We start from the raw sequence: 13,245 nt of genomic DNA, 5'->3' as shown, positions 1-13,245 counted from the left end.
TTTTTCTACCGTCATCTAAGTCTTTAACTTTTTGCTCTTCCTTTTCTGCGGCTTCAAAATTAATTTCTGGTTCCACTGGAACATCAACATCTTTTGGTAGATTTTCAGGCATGAAATCTAAAAATAAAAAATATAAATACGTATGTTATACATATATGATGACCATTTATAAATTATACAATTAATATATTATATGAAAGGTGTATAAATATATACATATAAACACATAATATATTATTACTGTTAATAGAATTTGTTATGTCGTCAGTTTTTGCATCTCCAAAAATAACATAAGAATCTGTTCCCTCAACTTTATAAACCTCTACATTTGAAACTGCAAAAACCATTTTTTGTGATTTCTTTATAATTACTTTATGTACATTAGGTATAGCTTTTAAACCTAATTTAACAAGCATTTTTCTAGCCCTTCTTTCTCCTTTACTCATTTTTGTGCGATTTGGAGGATTTAAAATATTCTTATTTTCATCATTCTCTTCACAAGAGGAACTTGATGATATATCATCTTTCGAGTTGATTTTATCGTCTTGCATTTTCAAAATATATTTCTTTTAATTTAATATTTTTATATACAAAATATATATACTATTAATTTTCGTATTTATATAAAAAATATATAGAATATTAATTTTGGTATTTATGTAGAAAATAAATATATTATATTAATCTTGTATTTATGTAGAAAATAAATATTTTATTTTATTATATTACTTTTCAAACTATATTATCAAAAATATACAAAAAAGTTAAATATAACATATATATATAATATATATATATATATTTTATTTTGTACGAAGTTTATAAAAAAATATATGAACTTATTTTTCTTTTTCGTGAACAAGAAAATTTATTTTCTATTTTTTCTTTTAAAAAAAAAAAAATTATTTCCTAATCATAATATAGAAAAATATATATTAATATATATATATGTATGTATATAATATATATATATTATATTATTTATATATATACAATAATTATTTTATAATGTTATTATTAAAATAATGTTTTTTTTTTTTTTTTATTTTTTTAAATAGGGTATTATTTCTCAGTATATATTATATCACATAAAACTTCAAAAAAGATATATATATATATATATATATATATATATACAAATAAGTATATCTCTTATTTTTTTATATGTAAAAAAATATATTTTAAAATGTTTATACATGTATTACTTATTATTTTATATATTATATAAAATATATATATAATATATATTATATAATTATATGTGGTACAAAAATAATATAAAATGATAATATTATTATTATATATATATAATGTATATATATATATATATTATATATATATATATATATATATATATAATATATATTACTAATTTTAGTTTTTTTTTTTATTCTTTGAAGGTTTGTTGTTTAAAGTGTTTGAAATTATAAAAAATAGATAATCCTTTTATACATTCATTCATTGTATATGATATTATATATATATAATATATATATATATAATATTATATATGTTATTCCAATCTTGTAAATAATATATGTTAATTTTTTATATATAATATAAAAATTAATCCTAAATGCACTTATGAATTAATAATTTTTAAATATATATATATTATATATATATAATATATCTATATATATAGTACGTTGTATTATTTATTTTATGTAAGTATTGTTATTATATCTATATTTAAATATGTTCTTTTAAGGTTTAAAATATATATTATATATATATATATATAGATGGAGGAAAAAGTAAAAAAAAAAAAAAAAAAAATTACCCAAATAATGAAAAAAAAAAGCCTCTTATAAATTTTTAATCAAATAAAAATAAAATATTTATATATTTAATATATTATGTATATATAATATTATGGAAACATTATACATATAAAATCATCATAAAGTGTAATAGAATTAAAAAATAAATATAATATTAAAATTTTGTATTCACAAATTAATGATATTAAGTATAAAAATATACTTTTATATATTTTAATATTTATAAGCTTTTTTAATTATTTATTTTTATTTATTAATTGTAATTAATTTTTTTGACACAATATATTTTTTTTTAAAACTTTTATATTATTCAAAGTATATATATATATAACACTTTGTCCTTGTAAATGGTATTATATTTCATTATATTATAATAAAAAGAGAATATTTTTATTTTTATTCATTTATTTATTTTTTATTCTATATTTTTGAAGAATTCAAATATTTTATACCTTTATATTATATATAGAAGAAATACACATATATATTATAAATACATAAAAATATTATATATATATATATTTATATATTTATATTTATATATTAATAATATTTAACCGTCACCCCTTATAATATTATCATTTATATATTTTATAAAAATATAATTATTATAATTTTTTTAATTTAAAATTTTAAATACAAATTATATTATTTATAAGTTTAAAAAATAAACAAATTGTTAAAATTATAAAAAAATAAAATTAAATTAAATGCATTTATGTAATAATAGTACTTTAATATATTATTATAATGTTTTATGTTAGTGTGTTATTTATTAGTCCTTTTTTTTTTCAACAGTTCAAATATATATTAACATTTCACATCATATTTATAAAAATATTAACATTTCATATCATATTTATAAAACATAAAAAATATAAAGAATATATAATTCAAATATAAAATATATAAATATATATATACATATATATATATTTATATATTCATATTAATATTTATAAGTGATCGTTCTCTCTCTCTCTTTTTTTTTTTTTTTTTGTTTTTTATTATATATTGGCATATTTCAAATTTTCCCAAAAATCCTTTTCTTCCATTTTTTTTTCCTGACTTGTTAAGGTATTTAAATTTTTTTTTATTTTTTTGCATATGTTAAAAATATAGCTTATAATATTTTTGTCTTTTATGCTGTTGTAAACATCTCGGAAATTTATTGAATGTACAGTCCAACCTAAAGAATTTAAAAAAAGAAAGCAATTAATAGGAAATAAATGAATGAATAAATATATATATATATATATATATTTTAATTTTATAATAATATTATTAACCTTTTAAAGCTAACTGTTTTTGCCTCAGCTCTGAGGATAACAATGGCTTGTTGGACGGATATAAAACATCCTACAAGAACAAAAATTTATATACATATATTTTAACATTCAAAATATTATAAATATATATTTTTATATTTCTTACCTCGTATGATATTAAATCAATTAAATGTCTCTCGTATGGAAATGAACAACAAATATTGTAAATATTTTCATGCGTATAGGATCCTTTATATTCAATATTTAACTATAAAAGGAAAATATGTAAATATATATATATATTATTTATTAATATGTGTAGTTTTTTTTTTTTTTTTTTTCTTTTCCCTTACAAAATTCAATATATCTGTAATTATATGATCAAAGTGAAACATTTTAACCTTCTTCTTCTCCTTTTTACTGACAAGATGATTGACTCCTCCATTGTTAATATCTTCCATATTAAAATTTAATATATAATAAAAAAATTTAGCGATATTCAAATTATTATCAATACCTTTGCATATTTTTTTATTATTTAATTGTAGATTAACAATTTGATTTTCTTCTTGGTTTATCAAATTAACAGTTGTTCTTTCATAGTCTAAATCCATATATATATTATCCTCACAAATGTATACATTGTCAAAAACTTTGATCCATAAATGTGTGATCTCTTTATTTTTAGAAATAAAATCTGTAAAATTATATATATGATAGCATACTTGTTTGGATAATGTAAGAAATTCATGTGAATAAGAACTATTTGAATATTTTGAAATTTCACTTAAAATATGATATAAATAATTATAATTATTTAATATAATATTTACATATAATAACTTTAATAAGATTAAACAAGATTCTTCATCACCGTTTTCTATATAACTAAATGATACATTATCCTGTTCATCATTATATAAAAGATTAAAACTTATATTTGGATTGGTAGTTTTACATACATTGTTTGATATAAAATTATTGGCACTATTATTTATATTATTATTATTTTCTATTTGATGTGATGTATCTAAATGTTTTTGATCCAAATCTGTTTCATATCTAAAATGCATATATTCTTGTGATAATCTTTTAGCTAGTTCCAATTTATTATTTGTTAAGGTTAATATATAAATAAAATTAATTAACATAAAAGAATTTATACCTTTTTTTTCTTCAAGTATCATATGTTCTATAATATCATATAATTTTAATATATTATCATCTTCATAATGTATGTTAAAGCATGCATATGTTAATGCTATACAACTATTAATATCTACATTGGTTTTTATATTTTTTTTATTTATTCCTATATGGCATAAAGCATTTTTTTTTTGTTCATTATCATAATTATCTATATTTGTATTATCACATATAACTTGTGATATCTTTTCATTTTTATTAATATCAACAAGATTGTCTTTATGATTATGATGGTGATTGTTTGTATTTGTATTGGATTCATCATATGTTAATTGTCCGTTATTTAAAATAAATGGTTGATCATTTTCTTCTACATTATTTAATATACGGCTAGTAATAGAGTTAATTTTTTTTTTAAAAACACTTATAAGTTTTGGTCTTCTTGATAAGTGTGTTAGAATAATATATTTCAAACGTTTATTTGGATTAATATTACTTAAGAATATTAAAAATTCCATACTTGTACTTTTTAATAATATGGGTATTATTTGTCTCATTATCATATTTATTATAATATCATCATACATATGCATATTTTTCATAATGATTAATAAATTATTAACATCTTTTATATTTAATTGCCAAAAATTATTTAATCTAATTTTTATTTGTTCATATAATAAATCGTTTATATATGGTAAATATATTTCTTCTATCTCTCCTACTTCTTTATCTGTTTCATTATTATTTTTGAAATGCATATATTCCAAATCTACATTATCATCAAATATATTTATTATATTATTTATTTTATTGTTGTGTTTTTCTTGACACTTATTATTTTGTTCATTCATACTATTATTAGCGTTATTTTGATCTATACTGTGATAATCATTATTATTTATATAATTTTTTTGTATGTTTGTGAAACTAAAATAACCGCTGTTTTCATACATTTGTAAATCTTTAATTATTAGCATAATATTAATACAATCCTCTCCAGACAATAACTTGTACTTATTTTTTATTTGATGTAATATATAAGATATCAATTGGAAGACATGAAAATTGTGTACGTTTAAATAAGATATATTTTTTAAAGCATATAATATTAAAGTAAAATTTTCGAGATATAATAATTTTCTTATTTGATATGCTTGTTGAATTAATAAATAATAAAATTTATGATCATAAATATCTAAAAAGGATGAGTGATATATAACATTTGTTAATTGTAAAGGAGTAAAAGAATATAAACTTTTGATAATTTTATTTTTTAAATGATTAAATAAATCTTTATATCTATAATTATATTTAATTCTACTTAGACAAGTTAAAATTGATACAATATCTTTTGTAGTAATATGTTTCATATTTTCATTAATCTTAGTAAGGATATTAATATATAAATCATGTTTTTCTATATTTGAAGCATATGTATATGACCATAAAATAATACATAAATTTTTTATAGTCATATTATGTATATATATATTAATAGCATTATAAAATACATCATTATATAAATATTCATCATATTCATTTAATTTTGTAAGTGAATAAATAATATTAACAATATCTAAATAATTAGCTTGATGTATATTTTTTTCTATAATTTTCTTTACTTTTTTTACTAATTTAGATGTATAATTTACATTACTAAATGCCCATAATATATTACTTATATGTTTCATATTTAAATTATCAATATTATCTTCTATTTTTTTGGACATATCATAATATACATATACATCTTTATATTTTAATTTTGATAAAGATGTAAGTAAACAAATAATATCATTTAAACAAACAAAACTAGAAATATTTCTTTTTATTAAATCAATCATTTTTAATTTTAAACTTCTACTTTCATTTGTTTCTAGAATTATATTGCTCAATGTATAAAACACACTACATATTTGTTTTGTATTTAATTCATCTATTTTATTATTAATACCAAATATTATATCATTAAAAAAATATGGATAATAATCTATTTTAACAAATGCATAAAATAATTGCACTAAATTAGATATTTCAAATAAATTCATATTTTCTTCTATCTTTTTAATAATAGATAAAAACATATAATTTTTTATAATACTTTCTTTTTGATAAGAATCAATTAATTTTGATATTCTTACTAAAGCACTACTTAAATTTATAATATCACAATTTTTTAAATTATTATATAAAACGTTAATTATTCCACTTACACTTTTTTCTTTTTTTATTTCTCTTTGTATAATTAAATTGTCAATATTACCATCAATAATTGTGCTTAGATTTTCTCCACTTATTTTTTTTATAATATCATTTGCTTTAATATCTACAACACATGATTCTGATGATATCATATCATTATTATTATTATTATTATTATTATGTAATATTTCAAGATCCTTACTTATCATATTTTTTTTTTCATCATTAAATTGACCTTTAGACAATTTATCTATACAAACCTTTGCTGATATATCATCTCTTTCGTCTACAAAAAGAGATTTCTCCCAATCAATAGATACATTACATTTGTTATTATTATTAATATTATTATTTTGCGGTTCATTTAAATCATTTATTAAAATATCGCTAGCTAGCTTATTCATTTTTTTACCATATGGATTGATTTGTGAAGAACCTGTTTGATATTTCAGATCTTCTTGAATTAAATTGTTTATATCTATTTCGTCTTTATGATCATTTAACATATATTCATTCTTATTAATTTTATTTTTATTTTCATTTAAATTATCTTCATAAATATTTTCCATTTTTATATTTTCCTTTGAATTATTATGCACACTTAATCCCTCTTGATATATTTCATCATATGATTTTATATCATTAATATATTTTTTATCGTTTTGTAAAAATGTATCAATATCTTCATTTATATTTTCAAGATCTATATTATTCTTTTTATTTTTTTTAATATAATTATTATAATTTTTCATAGGTTCCTCTTTATTTGTATACACACCAGTATGATCAGAGACATTTTGAAAATTATTATTATTATTTGTAATAAATTTTTTGTTTCCTTTTTTATATTTATTATCAATATGATCATTTTGACTATCTAAATATTTTTCATCCTTTTTTATTTTTTCATATTCTCTATTTATTTTTTCATTCATATCTTTATGAAATGTTTTCATTTTTTTTTTTAATTTTGAATGATCTTCTTTTTCTTTAAGTATCTCCCATAAGCTTTTTTCTTCATCATGTAAATTAACATTGTTACTAAAGCGATTTATTTTATCTTTATCTCTATACTTATTTTTTAATTTTATATCATTATATTGAGTTATAAAATTATTATATGTTTTATCATTTAATAATAACTCATTCTTTGAATTTATCATATCTTTATTGTTAAATATTTTAACAGTACTTTGTTGTTCTTTTATTTGCTTTGATGATTCATCATTATCAAAAATTGATAAAAATTCTTTTTGTTTATTTAAATATAAATCATTATTATCATATGAATCTTTATTTATAACATCATCTATATTACTATTATTATTACTATTACTATTACTATTATTATGATTTATATTGGAATTATTAATACTACTAAATTTATTTACAAATATTTTACCCCACAGAAGGTTATAATATGTTACCCTTTTGTAAACATTTTTTATTTCTTTATTTAAAAAACAACAGTTGTTAATAATATTATGTTTTATATAATTTTTCATTTCAAAAGAATAATAAACTATAAAAAAATAAACAAACAAATATTATATATATATATATATATATATATGTGACAAAATTAAAGTATCACATGTGTATAACACTTGTGAGATGAATCTCTTTATGTTTATTACATCCTTTTAATATGTTATCATTTTATTTATTCTTTTTGTGCTAAAACCTAAAAATTAACATATATTATCAAATAGATAATATATAAATTATACTGTCGTTTTTTTTTTTTTTTTTTTTTTTTTTTTAATATATCATTTAATTCGTTACACATATAAATAAATAAATATATACATACATATATATATATATATATATATTTCTTTTTTACCCTATAGGAGTACTTATTAAATCCTGTGTGTTTAAAAATAGTACGCATGAAAAAAAAATAAAGGGGAAAAAAAAAACCCACGATATAACATTATATGAAATATACAAATCAAGAATAAGCAATAAAAAATATATTATATTATTGAATGTATAGATGAGCATTAATATACAATCAAATTAAATGTATATATTTTCAAAGAATATATACATATATTATTATATATATATATATATATATATATTTTAATATTTATATATAAAATTTTATGACACTCACATATTAATGAACAATATGTTTAAAAAAATAATTATTATAATAAGAAAAATGTATAATTATATTAATTTATAAAATAATATTTTTAAATCTTTCATTTTATGAATTTTATTTATCATATGAATTAATTAATATTACATAATAAGTGTTGACAGTTTGCCCGAGTGGTTAAGGGGTTGGACTTGAAATCCAATGAGCTTTGCTTGCGCAGGTTCGAATCCTGCAGCTGTCGGCAATTTTTTATAATATAAATTCAGAAAAAAAAAAAAATAAAATAAAATAAAATATGCATATATATTTATATATATTATTTAAAATATCCAATTTAATTAATTTTATTATTTCCTTATTATGTTCATGTAATGTAATATGTTATTTAAAAAAAGTGGAAAATGTTTTTACTTAAAAATAATATTTTTTTGAAAAATTTAATTTAGGGCCATATAAATATTATAAATAAATTTTAAAAAAAAAAAAAAAAAAAAAATATATATATATATATAATACATAATGTATTTTTTTTTTCCCTTTGGATCATTTAAGGGAATACGTGAAAAAAATATGATAAACAAAAAAAATGACTTATTAGTTTGAAAATATATAAAGTTTTTTCTTTTTGTAAAATATTATTATATATATATATATATATATATATATATTTATTTATTTATTTATTTATATTTATGTTCCTTTTCGTCATGTTTTTATTTTATTTTTTTTTTGTTTAATCCTTTTTATAAAAAACTGCAGTGTTTAAAGATTTACGCACTGATGCTCGTTGTATACAAGCTAAAGGTACTGTTGTTATACAAGGAATTAGTTTTTTATATGATAATTTATTAAAATTAAAGAATGATCTTAAAAAATTTAAAGGGTCTATAATTTGATTGATATGAATACTACCAGTACTTATAATAAGTTTATTTAATGGTATATTTAAAAATAGATTATTTAGATTTAAAGAATAAATAACATATTGAAGATCGTCATTTCCTTTAATAAATGATGATATTTCAAAAAATATTCCTTTATCTATAGCACCTTGAATATCAGATTTACGAAGAGATATAAATGATTTAGTCATATTAAAAAATATAATATCACAATCGAATTTACTAATAATCATATTTATTTCTTCTGCATTATCGATTTCAAAAGCTATTATATCGAATTTATTTTCTTTAATTATTTTATTAAATTCTTTTTCAATTTTATAAACATCTTGATATTTTACATTTAATCTTTTTAATATAAAACTATTTATATTATTAGACAAATAATATTTTTCTTTTGGAATATATTTATATAATAACTCATTTATATCATTTTTTGAAATATCCATTTCTTTTTCATATAATATAAAATCATCACATATATTTTTTATACAAAAATTATTTGATCTATTTATTAAAATATAATTTTCGCTTATCATATTATTTATATTTAACATATTATCATTCATTTTATTAATATTATCTAGCTCATCAATAAAATAATTTCTCACTCCATAATTTTTATATGAATTATTATTCTTATCATCATCATCATTATTATTATTATATGCTATACAATTCATAACTTTCCATGTTATATCACATATATTATTATCGTTACCATTTTCGAATTGATTATAATTTACACTTAAAGCAACAATATTATATCCTACATTTAATGCTTTGTATATTAAACACTTATCATATTTATAGCTTGAATGTTTTATATTTAAATTGATATACATTTTGTTCTTACATAATATATATATATATATATATATAATATTTATAATATATAAATCATTATGTCATTATGTCATTATGTCATTATGTCATTATATCATATTATATTAAATATACAAAAAAAAAAAAATTATATATATATATATATTTTTTTTTTTTTTTTTTTATAAATATATTATAGTATTTGTTCTATTTTTGTTCATATGACCTATAAAGGTGATATAAAAAAAAAATAAAAGATTTAAAAATATATTACAAAAATATTATAAAAAAAAGAAAAAATTTTTATTCTATTTTTATAATTATGCCCTTGAATTTTCTATTATAAAAATGATAATACCAAAAATGTGTTCATATTTTGAATATTCAATATTTTTTTTATATTTGTAGATTTAAATATATAAAAATTAATCCACATATAGATACATATAAAAAAAATGAATATATATTATTTATTTTTTATATTTCAAAACAAAAAAAAAAAAAAAAAAAAGGAACGAAAGAAAGAAGATTTTATTACATATATATGTAGCAAATATTTTTAATTTTTATCTGTATATATTTAAGTTATAATGTTATTAGCCTAAATAAAATATAACAACCACACGAATAATATATATAAATAATATATATAAAACATGTTTTACATATAACAAATGTAACAATTTATTAGTAGAATGGTGATAACAAAAATATATAATATATATATATATATATATATATATATATATTTATATAACAAATAAAATATTATAAATGAATAAATATATAAACAAAATAGTTATACAATACATATAACACATATGTATATATTTTATAATATGCATATTTTTATATTTAATTCATATTTTCATTTATTGACGAATCTGTATTATATGTAAGATCGTTAGGAGATTTTATGTAACTATTTGTACCCTCGTCATTATTATTTTCTATATATTCTGTATGATATTCATTTTCCTCATTATCATATGTATCATTTCTATATTCATCATAATATATTTGATCAAAGGAACCTTGTCCTTCTTCATTTTGATAATTATTATGATCAAAACTGAGTAAATTACTATCATTATTATTATGTATGTTTGAGGGTGCAGATATACAAGGAGTTCTTCTATTTTTTGAAGAAGAATCATGACCTTCAGTACTTAAATTATTAAACAAAGGACTTTGTGGTTGTATATTTCCATGTAATACATCATTCATCATTGGTGCTATGAATCCAGTAATTTGTGGATCTACCCATCCTTCTGGTACTTGTCCAAATACATTTTGTAAAGATGATATATCATTTTGTTCATATTGTTGAGATGGTACTAAGTCTAGAAATCTTGGTTTTGGTAGGTTTGGTACGGGTATAAATTGATGTACTTCTATTGCATGTAATTTAAATGATATAGAATCCAATTTTCCTGCATCTATTGGTGGTTTATCAACTTTACCTAAATATTCTATAGATGGGTTCACTGGACTTTTCTCTAGAAAATCACTAGAATAACTTGATTTTGTATTTGTCTTTTTTTTTTCCATCTGTTTCTTTACACTATCTAAATCTTGTTTAAAAAATGAGGCAAAATCTTTAGGCATTGATTTAGGATATCCTGTATTTGGATCTATATCATAATTATTTTCATCTTCTGTTTTATAATTAACACAACAGTTATTTTGATAAGTTGAGTAATTTCGACCTTTGTATATTTCATCATTTCCTTTCATAGTATCTTTCTTAAAATAACAGAAAGGCCAATTTTTCTTTTTTTTTTTTTCTTTTTCTAAATTTTTATTTTTCAAAAATTCATTGTATTCTTCACTATTATCTTTTTGTACACCTGTTAATCTAGCTACATCTAGAAGTGATTTCTTTACGGATTCATCCACATGAAAATTGGACGTACCATTATAATTATTACTACTATTATATATATTATTATTATGCATATTACTATCATTATATATATTACAATTAGATCCATTCATATATTCATTATTCTTATTAACATTCATATTAGTGTCATAATTAAAAATATTACTATTTTTTAACAACATCTCAGAAGGGATATCTAGAGCTTTCTGATGAGGATTCAAAACTTCCGATGTATTATGAAAATGTACAGCTGGATATGGAACTATTAAAGGTGGAGGACAATCAAGTTCTACATCTATTTTAGGAACATATTTACATACAGGTACATCCTGATATTTTTCTTTCCATTGATATTTTACCACATCAATTTCTTTTTCAACTTCATTAATTCTTGGTATAATCTTTTCTTTTATATCTACAATAATTTCCTTTTCTACAAATTTATCAACATATTTAATTTGAGGAATTTCTACTTGTATGATTTTTTGTTCTCCTTCATATTTCGGAATAACACGAGGAATCTCTCTAACATCCCAAGTAGGAGAAAAGACAGGTGAATATCCTATAGGCATATCTACTTCTACAGCTTTTTCTATAATTTTCTCTTGAGGTATATTAACTTTTTTTTCTTTATATAATAATTCCACTGTAGGTACATCATGTTTAGTTTCTTGAGAATAAAAAGTAGGCTGTACAACATCTTGAATTTCGTAATTTACACATTCTACTATTTTATCTCGAATATATTTATCTTGATATATAGGTACATTAAAAATCGGTTGATCTCCTTGTATATTTATTATTGGTCTTTCATTGATATTTTCATATATATTATGTTTCATATCCTTATTAAAATATATTTCGTTATATTTATTATTATAACCGGTGTTCAAACCATCGTCCTCTTTTTCTTGTTTTTTACACCAGTCGTTAAAAGTTAGTGTGCACTGTTTCTTGTCTTCCATTTTTTTGATCTAATAAAATATATATATATATATATATATATATATATTGGGTTATTTGAGCAATACTCATTGAACGAACAAAACCGATCCTTAAAATAAATAATATGTATGTATGTATATATTTATATAAGTTTTTTATTCTTTTTCTTTTTTGA

At 18.0% G+C, this 13,245-nt stretch overlaps 4 protein-coding genes and 1 non-coding gene across 5 annotated transcripts; 1 reads left to right on the top strand and 4 right to left on the bottom strand.

Moving 5' to 3' along the window:
• Positions 1-9: 9 nt before the first annotated feature.
• Positions 10-551, bottom strand: PGSY75_0621800 (putative nascent polypeptide associated complex alpha chain; the record flags this gene model as incomplete). Its single annotated transcript, XM_018784795.1, has 2 exons — positions 10-117; positions 242-551. Coding segments are annotated over 2 exons (418 nt in total), but the record flags the coding sequence as incomplete, so codon positions are not given.
• A 2,240-nt stretch (positions 552-2,791) lies between these two features.
• On the bottom strand, positions 2,792-7,908 carry PGSY75_0621700 (hypothetical protein; the record flags this gene model as incomplete). Its single annotated transcript, XM_018784794.1, has 4 exons — positions 2,792-2,973; positions 3,074-3,143; positions 3,219-3,320; positions 3,406-7,908. The coding sequence occupies 4 exons, from the start codon at positions 7,906-7,908 to the stop codon at positions 2,792-2,794; spliced, it is 4,857 nt and encodes a 1,618-aa protein (XP_018642848.1).
• Positions 7,909-8,672: 764 nt separating this feature from the next.
• PGSY75_0621600 lies at positions 8,673-8,754 on the top strand. The gene has a single exon. It is a non-coding gene; the product is annotated as a tRNA-Ser (tRNA).
• A 492-nt stretch (positions 8,755-9,246) lies between these two features.
• Positions 9,247-10,260, bottom strand: PGSY75_0621500 (hypothetical protein; the record flags this gene model as incomplete). Its single annotated transcript, XM_018784793.1, has 1 exon — positions 9,247-10,260. One exon carries the CDS (start codon positions 10,258-10,260, stop codon positions 9,247-9,249), a length of 1,014 nt encoding a protein of 337 aa, XP_018642847.1.
• Positions 10,261-11,095: 835 nt separating this feature from the next.
• Positions 11,096-13,090, bottom strand: PGSY75_0621400 (Pf77 protein; the record flags this gene model as incomplete). Its single annotated transcript, XM_018784792.1, has 1 exon — positions 11,096-13,090. The coding sequence occupies one exon, from the start codon at positions 13,088-13,090 to the stop codon at positions 11,096-11,098; it is 1,995 nt and encodes a 664-aa protein (XP_018642846.1).
• Between the last annotated feature and the right edge of the window lie 155 nt (positions 13,091-13,245).

Source organism: Plasmodium gaboni, chromosome 6 (assembly GCF_001602025.1).
Source record: "Plasmodium gaboni strain SY75 chromosome 6, whole genome shotgun sequence".
Classification (NCBI taxonomy): Eukaryota; Apicomplexa; class Aconoidasida; order Haemosporida; family Plasmodiidae; genus Plasmodium; species Plasmodium gaboni.
The sequence above is the reverse complement of the archived record's forward strand: the minus strand, read 5'-3'. Positions and strand labels throughout refer to the sequence as shown.